This window comes from Oncorhynchus clarkii, chromosome 22, assembly GCF_045791955.1.
Source record: "Oncorhynchus clarkii lewisi isolate Uvic-CL-2024 chromosome 22, UVic_Ocla_1.0, whole genome shotgun sequence".
Lineage (NCBI taxonomy): Eukaryota > Metazoa > Chordata > Actinopteri > Salmoniformes > Salmonidae > Oncorhynchus > Oncorhynchus clarkii.
This window is the reverse complement of record NC_092168.1, coordinates 1,509,263-1,525,696: the sequence shown is the minus strand read 5'-3', so window position 1 is coordinate 1,525,696 and position 16,434 is coordinate 1,509,263. Positions and strand designations below refer to the sequence as shown.

The 16,434-nt window shown below is 41.2% G+C and overlaps 1 protein-coding gene across 1 annotated transcript in view; it reads right to left on the bottom strand.

Moving 5' to 3' along the window:
- LOC139380472 (dachshund homolog 1-like) overlaps positions 1-15,017 on the bottom strand; it is a 310,374-nt gene extending 295,357 nt beyond the window's left edge. The window contains exon 1 of the mRNA XM_071123163.1: positions 14,272-15,017. Within this exon, the coding sequence (XP_070979264.1) occupies positions 14,272-14,816 (545 nt within the window). The 5' untranslated portion in view covers positions 14,817-15,017. The remainder of the gene's footprint in view (positions 1-14,271) is intronic.
- Between the last annotated feature and the right edge of the window lie 1,417 nt (positions 15,018-16,434).

Here is a 16,434-nt window from a genome sequence, read left to right as displayed (position 1 = left end):
GTCATCAAATTCACCAACCCCACCCTGTCCGTTGGCTGAGCCTGTTGATCTGCCCTGTACGGAGCTCGCGCACCTTTTTCCCCGGTGTGGAGATTGTGCATGCCGGTATCCACACATGCATGTCTTGGGAGATGCAGTCACCAGTGAAGTGTGTAGCTAGCTACCTAGTTTAAATATCAACAGTACTGCCACAGCAGCATAACATTTATTTAACACTTGATTTAGCCTACATCATCATCAATATTATTATTATCAATATTAGAGTTCAATCAAAATCAGTCAAATAAATTGAGCTAGCTAACTAGCAGATTTACATAAATCACCAACATCAATGATCAGCTGATAGCCCCCCCCCCCCTTTTCCCAATGTCAATCATGTCTTTAGGAGGCACTGTAACTTGCTTACTTACAATTTGTGATGATGAGTGAGTTATTGCAGAAATAAATAGCCCCCCCAAAACACATGTTCTGAATTTCCAGATCTGAATTCTGAAAGGTTTTTTATTCAAGCGGGGAGGAGGGCTCCCTGCAGCTCATGGTGTTATGATTGAGTAGGAGGAGTTTGCCTTGTCCTTCACTAATTTCCTGACCTAATTGTTGATTTGGACAAGGCACATTTTAAAGGTCATTTCCACCACTGAATACCGTCCTAAATCAAAACAACCTAACAATCACAAAAGTCACCTGACATGTGAGTAAAGTAGTGGGGGAGACATGCAATAAGCACATCCAAGACATATAACTCAAACCAGTAAATAATTCATTATAATCATTAGATTGCCGACAATGAGTGTCCTGTATAGTAAGATACAGATCTATGATACAAGAGAATTTCACTTTTAATTTACAACAAACAAATATATCACCACCCTCCCTATATGCACAAGCTTACTCTGACCATAATAACACAGAATGAAATGATCTTAATTAAAATGGTATTACAGAATTCTAACCAGTACAAAGGGCCTTTTTGTCCGATGACATTCTCTTGCCTTATTACACTCCACATTAATAAGGAGGGGAAGACCCTTAGGATGCGCTCCAAATGGCACCCAAATCCCTTTATAGTGTACTACTTTGGTCAAAAGTAGTACACTCGTCTACACAAGGTGCCATTTGGGACACATAGGCTCTGGTCAAAATAACTGCACTATATAGGGAATAGGGTTCAATTTGGGACTCAAAGGGCTCTGGTCAAAAGTAGTGTACTATATAGGGAATAGGATGTAATTTGGGATATATTCTTAGTATCCAGCGCAAGGTGAAAATAGAAACATTGATGCTGCAGGAATAAAATGGGAGTGTTTATTCAGGAGAAGAGTCGTACCTGATAGCCCCTCTGCAGAATTGAAGAGGGGGAGGAGGAGGAGAAAAGAAAGAGGGGGGAGAAAGAAAAAAAACAAGAGGAAATTTGCAGAATCCCATCTGAGATTCCATCCCTGATGGTTTCTTCTTCCTGTCAAGTCAGACGAGAAATGAAGCCGGAGAAATTAACTCCTGATACGGCCACGGTGAATTAGACAGAAAGAGGGGGGAGAGACAGAGAGTGAGAGAAAGTGTGTGTGTGTGTGTGTGTGTGTGTGTGTGTGTGTAAGAGAGAGAGACAGCGAGTATGTGTGTGAGAGGGAAAGGTAGAGGGAGGGGAAGAAAAAAAGAAAGGCAACCAACGCTACACGCTTTTTAAGCATTCCAGCCTTGTCATTTTCAATGTTCTGCTCTTTGGACATGCTTGTATTCAGATTCCACTACATCTATTCCTCATATCAATCCTAATTAGACAATCTGGGCCCGCGAAGGATGGGTGTGCGCTTATTTGCATAAATTAATCCTAAATAATCAGTTATACATATTTCCAAATGCATTTGTAAAATTATCTTTTCATCCTTGGGGCAAAAGTATTAATATGATTAGGCAATAAATATTTTTTAAAGGGGGGAAATAGGAGAAAAGCAGCAAGTGCACAATCTTTTTAAACTCTTCAGCTTTGGGCTATATGAAAAATTAATTAATTTTTCAGGAAAATCAATTTCTCTACGTGACCATATTAGACAGAGCCTAGGCTACGGCCCCGGCATTCATTCTCCAATCAGGAAATCTCATCTGCTCTCCTCTAACTTCTGTCACTAGCATTTAGCATCCTGGAACAAGCACCAGTGACTTCTACCATCTAAATGTACCAGTAATGTGATGAGTATGTTGCCTAAAGAGAGGCCAGAGAGTACTGAGCTGAGCAGAGCTCCGGGGGGAAAAAATACTTAGTCAGTCTCAGCTGTGGATCAGAGCGTGAAATATCACATAACGAAACTACTTCAATCCAGTTTGATAATTCAATTCAATGGGATGGGTTTAATAAAAACAGTTCCTGGTGTCTAAATATCTTTCGAGTGATTTCAACTTTAAAAAGAGAAAAGTTGCATTCGTTCAATGTATTCACAAATTCAGAATGGAAAATCATGATATTAAAACAGGTATAGATGCATCCATCTTTAGCAGTACTTAGTAATTTTGTAAAAGGATCTGGCATCCTGGACACAACGGTAATTGTGCTACTGACTAAAGCCCATCCATCCAGTGAAAGAATGCCAATAGACTAAGCGCCTGGACAACTTCTGCATCCAACAGGCAAATAAACAATGCAAGCCACTTCACCATGCAAATAAGCAGAAATCCAGCAATGATATTAGACAAAATATCAAACAAAGTCTTCCTTTTTGGAAAGATAACATGTAAATGTTCACATATGAATTTGTATTTTTAAAGGCCCAGTGACTTTCCTGTGTTTTATATATACACTCATTGGACAATTTATCAGGTACACCAACTCGTTGACAAAAATGGTGACAGTGAGTCACGTGGCCATGGCTTGACAAATAAAGCAAGCAGACAGGCATCGAGGCATTCAGTTACTGTTTGAATGTTAGAATGGGCAAAACGAGTGACCATCGCAGAACGCACAACTCGTCGGTACTTGTCAAGGATGAGCTATTGCAGCAGACGACCGTACCGGGTATCACTCCTATCAGCTAAAAACAAGAAGAAGCGGCTCCAGTGGACACGCAATCACCAAGACAGGACAATTGAGGAGTGGAAAAACATTGCCTAGTCCAACAAATCCCAGATCCTGTTGCATCATGCTGATGAATGAGTCAGGATTTGGCGTAAGCAGCATGGGTCCACGGCCCCATCATGTCTGGTGTCAACAGTACAGGCTTGTGGCAGTAATGTAATAGTGTGGGGAATGTTAGGTCCCTTGATACCAGTTGAGCAACGTTTCCATGCCCTGAAGAATTCAGGCTGTTCTGGAGACAAAGTGGGGTCCAACCCGGTATAAGATGGGTTTACCTAATAAACTGGCCACTGAGTGTACAGTTGAAGTCGGAAGATTACAAACACTTAAGTTGGAGTCATTAAAACTCGTTTTTTAACCACTCCACAAATTTCTTGTTAACAAACTATAGTTTGGCAAGTCGGTTAGGACATCTACTTTGTCCATGACACAAGTCATTTTTCCAACAATTGTCTACAGACAGATGATTTCACTTATAATTCACGGTATCACAATTCCAGTGGGTCAGAAGTTTACATACACTAAGTTGACTGTGCCTTTAAACAGCTTGGAAAATTCCAGAAAATTATGCCAAGGCTTTAGAAGCTTCTGATAGGCTAATTGACATCATTTGAGTCAATTGGAGGTGTACCTGTGGATGTATTTCAAGGCCAACCTTCAAACTCAGTGCCTCTTTGCTTGACATCATGGGAAAATCAAAAGAAATCAGACAAGATCTCAGAAATAAAATTGTAGTCCTCCACAAGTCTGGTTCATCCTTGGGAGCAATTTCCAAATGCCTGAAGGTACCACGTTCATCTGTACAAACAATAGTGCGCAAGTATAAACACCATGGGACCATGCAGCTGTCATACCGCTCAGGAAGGAGACACGTTCTGTCTCCTAGAGATGAACGTACTTTGGTGTGAAAAGTGCAAATCAATCCCAGAACAACAGCAAAGGACCTTGTGAATATGCTGTAGGAAACAGGTACAAAAGTATCTATATCCAAAGTAAAACGAGACCTATATCGACATAACCTGAAATGCCGCTCAGCAAGGAAGAACCACTGCTCCAAAACCGCCATAAAAAAGCCAGACTACGGTTTGCAACTGCACGTTGAGACAAAGATCGTACTTTTTGGAGAAATGTCCTCTGGTCTGATGAAAAACAAAAGTAGAACTGTTTGGCCATAATGACCATCGTTATGTTTGGAGGAAAAAGGGGGAGGCAAGCAAGCTGAAGAACACCATCCCAACCGTGAATCACGTATGTGGCAGCATCATGTTGTGGGGGTGCTTTGCTGCACGAGGGACTGGTGCAATTCACAATATAGATGGCTTCATGAGGAGGAAAATGATGAGATGTTGCTTCAATATATCCACAAGACATCAGTCAGGAAATTAAGAAGCTTGTGGAAAGCTACCCGAAATGTTTGACCCAAGTTAAATAATTTAAAGGCAATGCTACCAAATACTAATTGAGTGGATGTAAACTTCTGACCCACTGGGAATGTGATGAAATAAATAAAAGCTGAAATAAATCATTCTACTGTTATTCTGACATTTAACATTCTTAAAATAAAGTGGTGATCCTAAAACCGGGAATTTTTACTTGGATTAAATGTCAGGAATTATGAAAAACTGAGTTTAAATGTATTTGGCTAAGGTGTATGTAAACTTCCGACTTCAACTGTATATTTCCACACTATGCAGTTGGAATAATACTATACAATTTTGAAAATTATGATTATGCCCATTTAGTGTAAGATCTGTTTGAAAAGACCGCCTGAAGTTTCAGCCTGTTTTGGTGGAATGGACTTTTGGCCTGCCGTGTGACATCACCAGGTGGTAAATTAGTTAACAGACCAACAAGAGTTCCAAACCTCTCTGCCAGCTAGTTTTCCATTTTCCCCTCCCCAATCAGACCACTCCTAGAAAAATTGTTGCTTGAGAAATTGCTCTTGCTAAGAAGCAATTTTTGTTTATTTTTTACCATTATAATTGAAAACAATCACATTAAGGTACTTAATAACGCAGAAAATACACAGTGCGAGAGTGGAATTTCATTTGTGTTTTTAACAAACCTTTAAACCTCTCTCTCATCAGGCATCTGTCACTCTGCTGTTTTGTAAGTTATTATCGCCTCGGCTCCCTGTTGGATGTGGTTGCCGGGTGACGGGTATCTTAGCACCCACTCAGACTGGGGAGTGATTTGAATCGCATCCAGAAATCTCCCCTGAGTACCTGTAAACACAACTGTGCCTCGTCGAAAACAAATATATTAGAAGAGAGAGCTCAGTCAAGAGAGAGAAAGGAGAGAGAGGGTAGACAAGCTGGTACCCTTAATACCAGGCTCACACTGAGTACGAACCAAAACAATTACGGTCATTTGCAAATATGTTTGTTAAGGAGTAAACACCCCAAAATAAGACAGAGAGATGATGTCCGTTTATCCCATCAATAAAACTGTAACATATCATTGAACCTTAAGAGAGAGAGAGGGATGACGTCTGTTTATCACATCAATGCCACTCTACCACATCACTGAACCTACATCTCACCACCATTTATCTAACATCTCAGACTTAAAAGAAGAGGAAGCATTTGACTTTAAAAGGGAAGGGGAAAATGTATTTAAAAATGGTGTGTAAGTGAAAAGCAAGTCCAGTTCCCAACGGTGGACCAAAGCGTCATCTGGAGTGTTAGTGTGTCTAACCTTCAGGGGTAGACAATGATTGTCAATTAACCGAATGCATTTCTGCCCCGCCACCGGATAGCCTGCCTCTAACTCCAACCATCTAATGAGAGAGCTGTGATAGCTGTGATAGGCAGTGTGCCAATTCCCCTGTGTTATAATAACCTTTTCCCAGAGTTCAAGTGTCACAGTCCCCAAGGGTGGAAGCAAAAAGGAAAACAAGTCGCTGAAGTATGATGGGGCTTCTTCTCATGGGCCTGGTGTCATAATAATGTACAGTACGGGAAAGGGATATTAGCTGACCTAGGATCTGTGTCTGTGTGAAGGATTAGGAGTGGTATTGTTAGATGGGGAGAGATAAGGGATATTACTACTGACCTAGGATCTGTGTCTTATTTAGTTTGATTTAACCTTTATTTTGACAGGGAGTCAATGCTGACACCAAGGTCTCTTTTCCAGATGCACCACAATACACATCAAAATACAATAAACACATTCAACTACAACTTCAAATCAAATTGTATTGGTCACATACACGTGTTCAGCAAATATTATTGTAGGTGTAGCGAAATGCTTGTGTCTCTAGCTCCAACAGTGCAGAAATATCTAACACGTAATATCTAACAATTTCACAATACACACAAATCTAAGTAAAGGAATGGAATTAAAAATATATAAATATATGGATGAGCAATGTCAGTGGCACAGATACAGTAAAATAGAATAGAATATAGTATATGCATTGAGATGAGTAATGCAAAATATATAAACATTATTAAAGTGACTAGTGATCCATTATTAAAGTGGCCAATGATTTCAAGTCTATGTATATAGGGCAGCAGCCTCTAATGTACTAGTGATGGCTATTTAACAGTCTGATGGCCTTGAGATAGAAGCTGTTTTTCAGGCTCTCGGTCCCTGCTTTGATGCACCTGTACTGACCTCGCCTTCTGGATGATAGCGGGGTGAACAGGCAATGGCTCGGGTGGTTATTGTCCTTGATGATCTTTTTGGCCTTCCTGTGACATCAGGTGCTGTAGGTGTCCTGGAGGGCAGGTAGTTTTCCCCCGATGATGCGTAGAGGCAGACCGCACCACCTTCTAGAGAGCCCTGCGTTTGAGGGTGGTGTAGTTGTCGTACCAGGCGGTGATAGAGCCCGACAGGATGCTCTCAATTGTGCATCTGTAAAAGCGTGTGAGGGTTTTCGGTGCCAAGCCAAATTTCTTCAGCCTCCTGAGGAGGCGCTGTTGGGTGGACCATTTCAGTTTGTCAGTGATGTGTACGCTATCCACCTTCTCCGGTCCCGTCGATGTGGATAGGGGGGTGCTCCCTCTGCTGTTTTCTGAAGTCCACGATCAGCTCCTTTGTTTTGTTGACATTGAGTGAGAGGTTATTTTCCTGGCACCGCCCTCCCCTCCTCCCTGTAGGCTGTCTGTTGGTAATCAAGCCTACTACTGTTGTGTCTGCAAATTTCATGACTGAGTTGGAGGCGTGTGTGGCCACGCAGTCATGGGTGAACAGGGAGTACAGGAGGGGGCTGAGCACGCACCCTTGTATTGAGGATCAGCGAAGTGGAGGTATTGTTTCCTACCTTCACCACCTAGAACAAAGAGCGCTATGAAAAACTGTCTCCTGTGAGAAAACAAAGAGCGCTATGAAAAACGGTCTCCTGTGATAAAACAAAGGGCGCTATGAAATACACCATCCAGGGGTTTAAGAGTAGAGGCAGATGCACTTTGAGAAATAGTATCACCATAATCAACAACAGGTATGTTGACTGCACAATCTGCTTCCTGCTGACTAGAGAGAGACAAGATCTGTTTCTGTCAAATAAAGCCCACTTTAAATCTTTCTTAACAAGCTTAGTCGTATGTTTTTTTTACAATAAATCATTGTCAATCCAAATACCAAAATAGTTGTATGCAGGGTCTCCTTCAATTATAGGAACCATCCAATGAGTGAAGATGTAATCCATCTGTAACAATCTTATGAGAACTTGAAAACAACATGTATTTAGTTTTGTCTGTATCAAGTACGAGTTTTAAATCAATAAGGGCTTCCTGTACAGCTACAAAATGGGACTGTAGCCTTGTCGCCGCCAGGTCAGCAGTCGGGGCAATAGCGTACAGTATCATCCGCATATAAATGAAATGTACGTGTGAAAGGGAAGGAGTGGTAATCTGGGGTGACAACAGGGACATTATAACTGACCTAGAGTCTGTGTATGTGTGAAGGAGCAGGGGTGACAGTAGGGATGTATCATTACTGACCCAGGAACTGTGAAATAGAAGGAGTGGTAATCTGGGGTGACAACAGGGACATTATAACTGACCTGGAGTCTGTGTATGTGTGAAGGAGCAGGGGTGACAGTAGGGATGTATAATTACTGACCCAGGAACTGTGAAAGAGAAGGGATGGAAGTGACCCAGGATGTGTCTGTAACCCAGATCATCTGCACAGATTGTCCCTTGAAAGTGCATGAAGCACCAGGGGATAATAAATCATTGCACGCTGAACACAGGAATACATACATCTACAGTAGCCTATGCAGCTCGTCTAGACGCTGACATTGGGGACGAGAAGCATCAGACCTATAGGATATCACAAAGTGATGTAAGTAAGCACACCAATAATATATCAACAGCTGAGGAATTACCATATTACCTACTTAAATTAATACAAATCTGAAGTAAACACCAAGTAATAAGTGACCTGTCAAAAAAAGTGCCACCAACAAAACCAGTGTATAGTGAAAGCTTCACAACGAGTTACACACCCAAAACACAGTCTAACATATTCAAAATGTTGAAATCTAAAGTGAGCATAGTACAAATAGTTGCAACATTTCCACCCAATGCCTGGTCTTGTAACAGAGCAGTGACACCGTGCCGCTACTCACACAGTGGATGAAATGAGATTGGCTGTTGTTTTAACACAGCCCTGGAAAGGGAAAAATAGCCATGTGAAATAGTAAGACCTATTGTACAGGAGTATTATGGCATCTCCATTGTCAACGAAAACCGCCAATGTATAAAAGAGTAGAGCATCATTGTGAAAAATAACTATGTCAGGCAACAGCACTAGTGTTGAGTAAATTGTATCATTGTCCTACACGGGCTACTTTTTTTTGTTCACTACATAAAAAAGCCCACAAATCACCCAACGTATTGTGGGAGATATTATTTTCACTTTTCAGCATGGATTACCAAACGGTCACGCAGGGCACGTGTCCCGGGGCCACCAGATAGGATATGATAGGAAAATGTGTAGAATTGAAGGAATTTAGCTTTAAACTGCAACATTTTCTCTTAGCCTGAAGATAGCCTGAAAATTGAAAATGTTTCTCTCTGCACCATGGCAAAATGTGTTGAAATGCAGTAAGTTAGCGGATTTACAATGCGGTAGTCAGGCCCTGATTGCAACTTCCCTGAATGAGCTCCAAACAACAGAAATAGATTAACCAAGTGCTGTAAATACAAGCTACTCACTCTTCCTCTCTAGAAGTTAACACCTGACTACATTCAATGTTTCAAAACCATGACGATAATGGTGTGTGTGTATTCTTATGTCTGTCCGTGTGTGTGTGTGTGCGCGTGTGCATGTGCGTGTGCATGTGTGTGCGCGCGGAGCGGAAGAGAGAACCTGGCTGCTTTCCGAGACAATTACAGTGCTCTCTGTGTGCCCATAATAACCGGCCACTTTAGCTAATGACGTGAGGCTCTGCATTATCCTTTAACCCTGGATTCCCCTGGCCATCCCTCTGTTCCCTACCTCGCCGTTCAAACCCGGGGAGTTCAACCACACACTCCGTCACCTGGAGAATACAGGGCAAAGAGGTGGAACACTCATTGGGAAGAGGAACTAGAGTATAACCGCTCTAGAACTCTCTTTCTCAATGGGAGGTGGTGGTGGGGGGGGGGTGGTTTAAATGCTGCATGGGGACAGAAGGTAAAGGTGGATTGTATGGACGCAGTGTGTGAATGAGAATAGGGTAATAGAGGTAGGATAATTGTGTGCTACTAAAAATAGGGTCACGGTCAGATGTAGAGATCAAATGTTGAAATACAGTAGTTTATAAATCCATAGGTATCAACATGTATGCACAGCATATCTGAATAGCTAATTGAAGAGAGTCTCAAAACACTGATGAAAGCTAATAACGTAATTTTATAAAAGCCATGCGTTTTCCATCCAAATAAATAACTAAGGAAACAGGGACCCATACATATGGTCAAATGTCACAAAATGTAATGTCTGCCTATTCTGCTTTATATGTATTGCAAACATCGCTGTTCATTGTGAGCTAATTCATATGTACTTTGAAAAAAAAAAAAATGTCAGTGCATTAATTTCAGTATATTGATTTAACAGCATTTTTTTTACTATACTGCAAATAACTGAATCTTTGTATTCAGACATTTTAACCCACCCATTATTTCCCATTTGTTAGTGACAACAAAATGTGTGTGTGTGTGTGTGTGTGTGTGTGTGTGTGTGTGTGTGTGTGTGTGTGTGTGTGTGTCTTACAGCTAAATGTAATAAAACAATGAACTTACACAATCAACATCATCCTCAAATTCACCAGTAACATTGTGACTAAAGATGTGCACAGATTCTCTCGTTTTTACCTAACAGACTATTATAACCCCACTAAAAGATCGATCTCCGCTCATGTTATACTTTCCATCATATTTGCATTTCCATCTCATTTTGCGATCGGAGATCAATATTAAATCAATCATAATGACAGATTAAATGGCATATCAGATTGAGCAATACATCACAGTATATGAGAAACAGGACACAAAAAAAATATTTTAATCAAATATTGATCTGCACCTAAATTTCTCACCTATAAAATGATCCTACATATTAGCATGGCAGGGATAAAATCCCAAGTGTATTTTGTAATGAGAGATAATGCATTAAGTAATAAATTTATAAATTACTGGCCTTTGAAGTAAAAATGCTGGGTGGAACTTGTTGAGTTTGGAGACATTAGGTCTAATTACTAATTACAAATAATCCATCAGCTGTGTTTATGTGAAGTTGGTATTTAAATGTATCATTTGTCATATATTTTAGATATCTAAGTAATATCTCTATATATGTCACATTATATATTTCAAATCAATAAGTAAACATAATATATCTATCAACAATGACAGTAGAAGGTTGGATCAGGTGTAATTTGAACTAGGGACAAAAAAACGACTGACTTCCCTATGAAAAGTATTTATCTATCTAAAGACAAACAGTACTGTATATTAAGCAATTTGAATCAAATTATTTAAATTCACTATGGTCTAATGTTTTAAAATGTTGTTTAATTCATTTATAAATCATTGAAATGACTGCCCCTATGGCTAGGACAACGGATTTAGGATAACCTACTTTTATTTCAATGTCATTTAAAAATAAAGTAGAGTTAATAGTGAGCTTAATTTAGAGTGGAAATGCGGTTGGGCTGCACACACAGTGGATGAGAGCTTTCCCTTCAGGCAATGGTTTTCAACTCGCTATGCGTTTTGAGCACTTCAATTTCAGGCTGTGAAATTCCTCACATAGCCTAATTTAGTGACATTTTCAACTGATTCGCATGTGACTGTTGCGTTTTAACATTAGTTTGGATTGAGCAAGTCACTGACACAACGTTTAGCAATAGGAATGAATGCAATTGCCATCAACCTGCCACAGCTTTTTCAAGGGGTGCGCCCTCAACGTGTCCTTCCATGTTTTCCTGTTGAGCCTACTAAAAACTGCATAACCTCATAGGCTGTTCTTAAACTTTTTCAGCCTGGGACCAAATTAGAAATGTTGTGTTTTCCTGGGACCAAACTAGAAATGTTGTGTTTTCCTGGGACCCAATTAGAAATGTTGTGTTTTCCTGGGACCCAAACTAGAAATGTTGTGTTTTCCTGGGACCAAATTAGAAATGTTGTGTTTTCCTGGGACCAAATTAGAAATGTTGTGTTTTCCTGGGACCCAAACTAGAAATGTTGTGTTTTCCTGGGACCCAAACTAGAAATGTTGTGTTTTCCTGGGACCAAATTAGAAATGTTGTGTTTTCCTGGGACCAAATTAGAAATGTTGTGTTTTCCTGGGACCAAATTAGAAATGTTGTGTTTTCCTGGGACCAAATTAGAAATGTTGTGTTTTCCTGGGACCAAATTAGAAATGTTGTGTTTTCCTGGGACCCAAACTAGAAATGTTGTGTTTTCCTGGGACCAAATTAGAAATGTTGTGTTTTCCTGGGACCAAATTAGAAATGTTGTGTTTTCCTGGGACCAAATTAGAAATGTTGTGTTTTCCTGGGACCAAATTAGAAATGTTGTGTTTTCCTGGAACCAAATTAGAAATGTTGTGTTTTCCTGGGACCAAATTAGAAATGTTGTGTTTTCCTGGGACCAAATTAGAAATGTTGTGTTTTCCTGGGACCAAACTAGAAATGTTGTGTTTTCCTGGAACCCAAACTAGAAATGTTGTGTTTTCCTGGGACCCAATTAGAAATGTTGTGTTTTCCTGGGACCAAATTAGAAATGTTGTGTTTTCCTGGGACCAAATTAGAAATGTTGTGTTTTCCTGGGACCAAATTAGAAATGTTGTGTTTTCCTGGGACCAAATTAGAAATGTTGTGTTTTCCTGGGACCCAAATTAGAAATGTTGTGTTTTCCTGGGACCAAACTAGAAATGTTGTGTTTTCCTGGGACCCAAACTTAGGAAAATATGCATTATCAGTACATTTCATTGCCCTTATGCCTAAAACAAATGCAATAGGGACAAAAACAAATAACAATTCAATTAAATATTCATATAAACATATATTCATGTTTATTTTCCCCCACTAAAACCACTCTTACATATCTGTCTAGGTTGGAACTGTTGCTGTTAAAATACAATAAATAATTTTAATTCTGAACTGGAATAAACGGATCGATCACATCACAGATGTATAACAGGACACACACACAGGCTTTTTGATAGTGCAACCCTAAGTAACAGTACAGATGAAAATGATCAGGCCTACTATACACCTTACTGTATAAAGTATTGTTAAAATAAAGTCTAGGTTGGAACTGTTGCTGTTAAAATACATATGTTTTATTCTGAACTGGAATAAACTGATTGATCACATTACACAGATGTAGACCAGGAAACACACAGTCCTAATGAGAGGTGTGTGGCTGGTTGAAGTTTTCAAAAAGCAGGTCTATTCTGGGCTCTGCTTTAGACAGTGTAGCACGGAGGTCATGCTCAGCACTTACACTGTTTCTGTACTTGTTTTAAGTATGTCAGAGTTGAGAACCCTGGCTTGCATAGGTATGTGATGCCAAACTGGATCAGAACATCTACTGTATTCTCAGTCAGGCAGGAGACCGCTTCCTGCTGTAGATGAGCAGCCCAGAACTGTGTGAGTGTGTTTGCCTCAAAAAGCATATTGCTTCAATCAATTTATTCCAGTTCAGAATAAAAAGTATTACTTGTATTTTAACAGTTCCAACATTGACTAGTTTTCAACAATAATTTCTACAGTAAGATGTGCAGTAGGCCTGATCATTTTTCATCTGTACTATTTCTTAGGGTTGCACTATCAGTAACTAGCTAGCTTGCGTTGGCTAATGTTAGTTATTAGCTGTGTAAAGTTACAAGGCCAGGGGATTGTTTGAAAGATAAACTCACATCGACTACTATGAGAGATAGTACTGCCTTATTTCTGCTGATCATTACCTGTTATAAAACGACGATGCCTTGCTAGTTGACTGACTTCTCCACTGTGGAAGCACCGTTCCCTGTTCTTAAATAACTCCCTGGGTTTACTATCCTGCTGTGTATGTGTGGTCAGGACGTGGCGTTTTATTAATATGTTCGTTTTGAGAGACTCATTATTAAAGACTTCCCCACACAAAACACATTGTGGGCGCTCCTCGTTATTTCTCAAAGTTTGAATGAAAGAGAGAGAAACTCGTCCCTGTGTTTGCGTTTCATGACAACTGAGCTCAGTCAGAACTTGTCCACTTGACGGACAGCGGCGTGTGACGGCGAGTAACCGGTAACCGACAGCGCTGCTGCTGAACGACAGCGCTGCGTCGTGTGTGTCGCGGAGCGATCTTCAAGAAACCCGCAGAAAAAAGATCCGGTGAACCGCGAAGCACATGGGCATCTCCCTCTCACACAGCTACCAACCCGAGCGGAGACCGCTGACAAGTGGAGAGCGCAGATACACTTGGCCAAATCAATCCATGAAAGAATTATACATTTAGTCTGACACGTCGCGACCCACCATTAACAGGTCGGCCGTGACCCATATTTTAAGAAAGGCTGACAAAGGCCTAGAGTCAGATTTGGCCCAAATAGAGAATTAAAAAATATGACTTAAAGTTGAGTCATTACAGCTAAATGACATGTCAAACATTGACTTCAACACAATGGAAAATGTCTCCCCCATCCTTGTTTACTGCGTTTCTATCTTGACGCGCTAAACTTCAACTAGCATAAACTAGCATAAATCATTTGATGTCTCCACTCACCTGGCATTGGTGCAGTCGTTGTACAGAGTCTCGAAGTCTTTCCTGGAGATTAGTTTGCAGCGGTTGACTCCTGGCTGGATGGCCCCTAAACCTCGCAGGATGCGGACCTGCTCCACATTGCAGACCACCGGCGTGATCTCCAGTCTCTTCAGCTTGGTGTACACGGTGTGCAGTCCTCCGACCAGGTGCTTCAGAAACAGATCGAAAGCCTGGGGCAGGCAGATGAGTTCGCACCCGTCCACCGTGAAAGACGCCACCTTCGCCCCCCGCAACTCCACCATTTTACACTCGTTGTTCTGCGGGGTGTTCTCAACAGGCGACGGAGTCAAGTATACTGGCTTGCTGGGCAGAGCCCCAGTCGGGGTCAGGATGCCGGGGCTACTGGTGCCGAGGAGCTCCGAGCGGAACAGGTTCTGTCCGGACGGGGCCATTGAGGGAGACCGGGGAGAAGTTGTCGACGGCGTGGAGGTGGTCGCAGAAGGAGTAGAGATCGAATGCGGCTGGACCAGAGGGGTTGGCGGGATCAGAGCAGCCGGTACGGCCATGGTCACCTAGGGGAAGAAGAGTAAGTTCAAAGTAGAAAACCCAGTCCTGCAGAAAAAAAAAGTGCAGCTTTCGAGAATTTCCAAATGAAATAATCCACGGGAGTTTAGCGCCTCTGATGAGTTGGGGAGTAGAATGATTTGCTGAAAAGACGCGGTGAGTAAGGGGTTTGGGCTGAGCACGGAGAGACAATGATCACAGATAGGAGGAGAAATGACCGGAGGAGAACGAGCTGAAAAGTGCGGCTCCACTAGACCGCTAAGCTCTATGGATGAGTTGTTGTTGTCACAAGGTACGGAGAGGGAGGAGCTAGGGGACAGTGGAAACCCTTGAAGAACAGACAGACAACACTGGGCACAAACTGCTCGAATCAACGTTGTTTCAACATAATTTGTCAACGTATTGTGACGTGGAATGTACGTTACGTGGAAAATGCATTGGATTTGAAAAAGTAATCAACGTTGTTTTGAGGGTGAATTTCAATCAAAGGATTACGCAGGGCCGTGGACAGACCTCTCAGGGGGCAGGTGCTCAAAATCGAAAAAAAAGGGCACCCTCCTCCCCTCTTGAACAAAAAAATTGTTTTTATAGCATACCAAATGCCTCTAGCAACAAATTGCATAGTCCTATTATTTCTGCAACAACACACTCACTCATCATCACAAATTGCAAGTAAGCTAGTTACAGTGCCTCCTAAAGACATGATTGACATTGGGAAAAGGGGGGGGGGGGGGGGCTATCAGCTGATCATTGATGTTGATGATTTATGTAAATCTGCTAGTTAGCTAGCTCAATTTATTTGACTGATTTTGATTGAACTCTGTCTTTTTGCCTCTGCTGCATACATCAGCCAACCAGACCTAATATTGATGATGATGTAGGCTAAATCAAGTGTTATTAAATGTTATGCTGCTGTGCCAGTACTGTTGATATTTAAACTAGGTAGCTAGCATGGCCATAACTACATGTGAGGACACTGATCTCCGGACCTTAGTAATTTTTTTCAAATTTTAAACGAAATAAATAACAAAAACATATTTTGTACACAAAGAAAATCAATTATGGGTCAATGTCTAAATATTGCTCCCAGCATTGATCAATGCTCAGAACGCTTATTTTCTTGATCATCAGTGCTACATGGGATCCTTGGGATGTCCCTTCCCTAAACCCTAACCTTCACCATAACCCTTATCTAACCTTAACCTTTAGAATAACTGCTTTAAATGTCAACTTAAATGGGATAGAGATGTCCCACGGTTCCCAGATAGCACTGACCATTCTTGATCTGACTGAGTTGCAAACGCGTGGCATCCTGAAGAGTAGTTTGTTTGCCTGTGTCCCCTGGATTTGCCTCATGGATTCGCTTTTTTAGCAGCAATTTCACTATTCTTTCAAAAGGCTAACTCCGCCCTCATGTAACACAGGTTGAGGGCCTGAGACGTGAAACGAACTACCCAAGCTCGCAAGTATGCAATAGAGACACTGCTTACAGTAACCACGTTTCCATCCACAGTTTTTATGAGACGCTATATCCGTTTTCTACAGACGGCTATATCGGTCCGCTAATACAGGATTAGAATCTTAGGAAAAAGGGTTACACAAGGATTCTGCGGCTGTCCC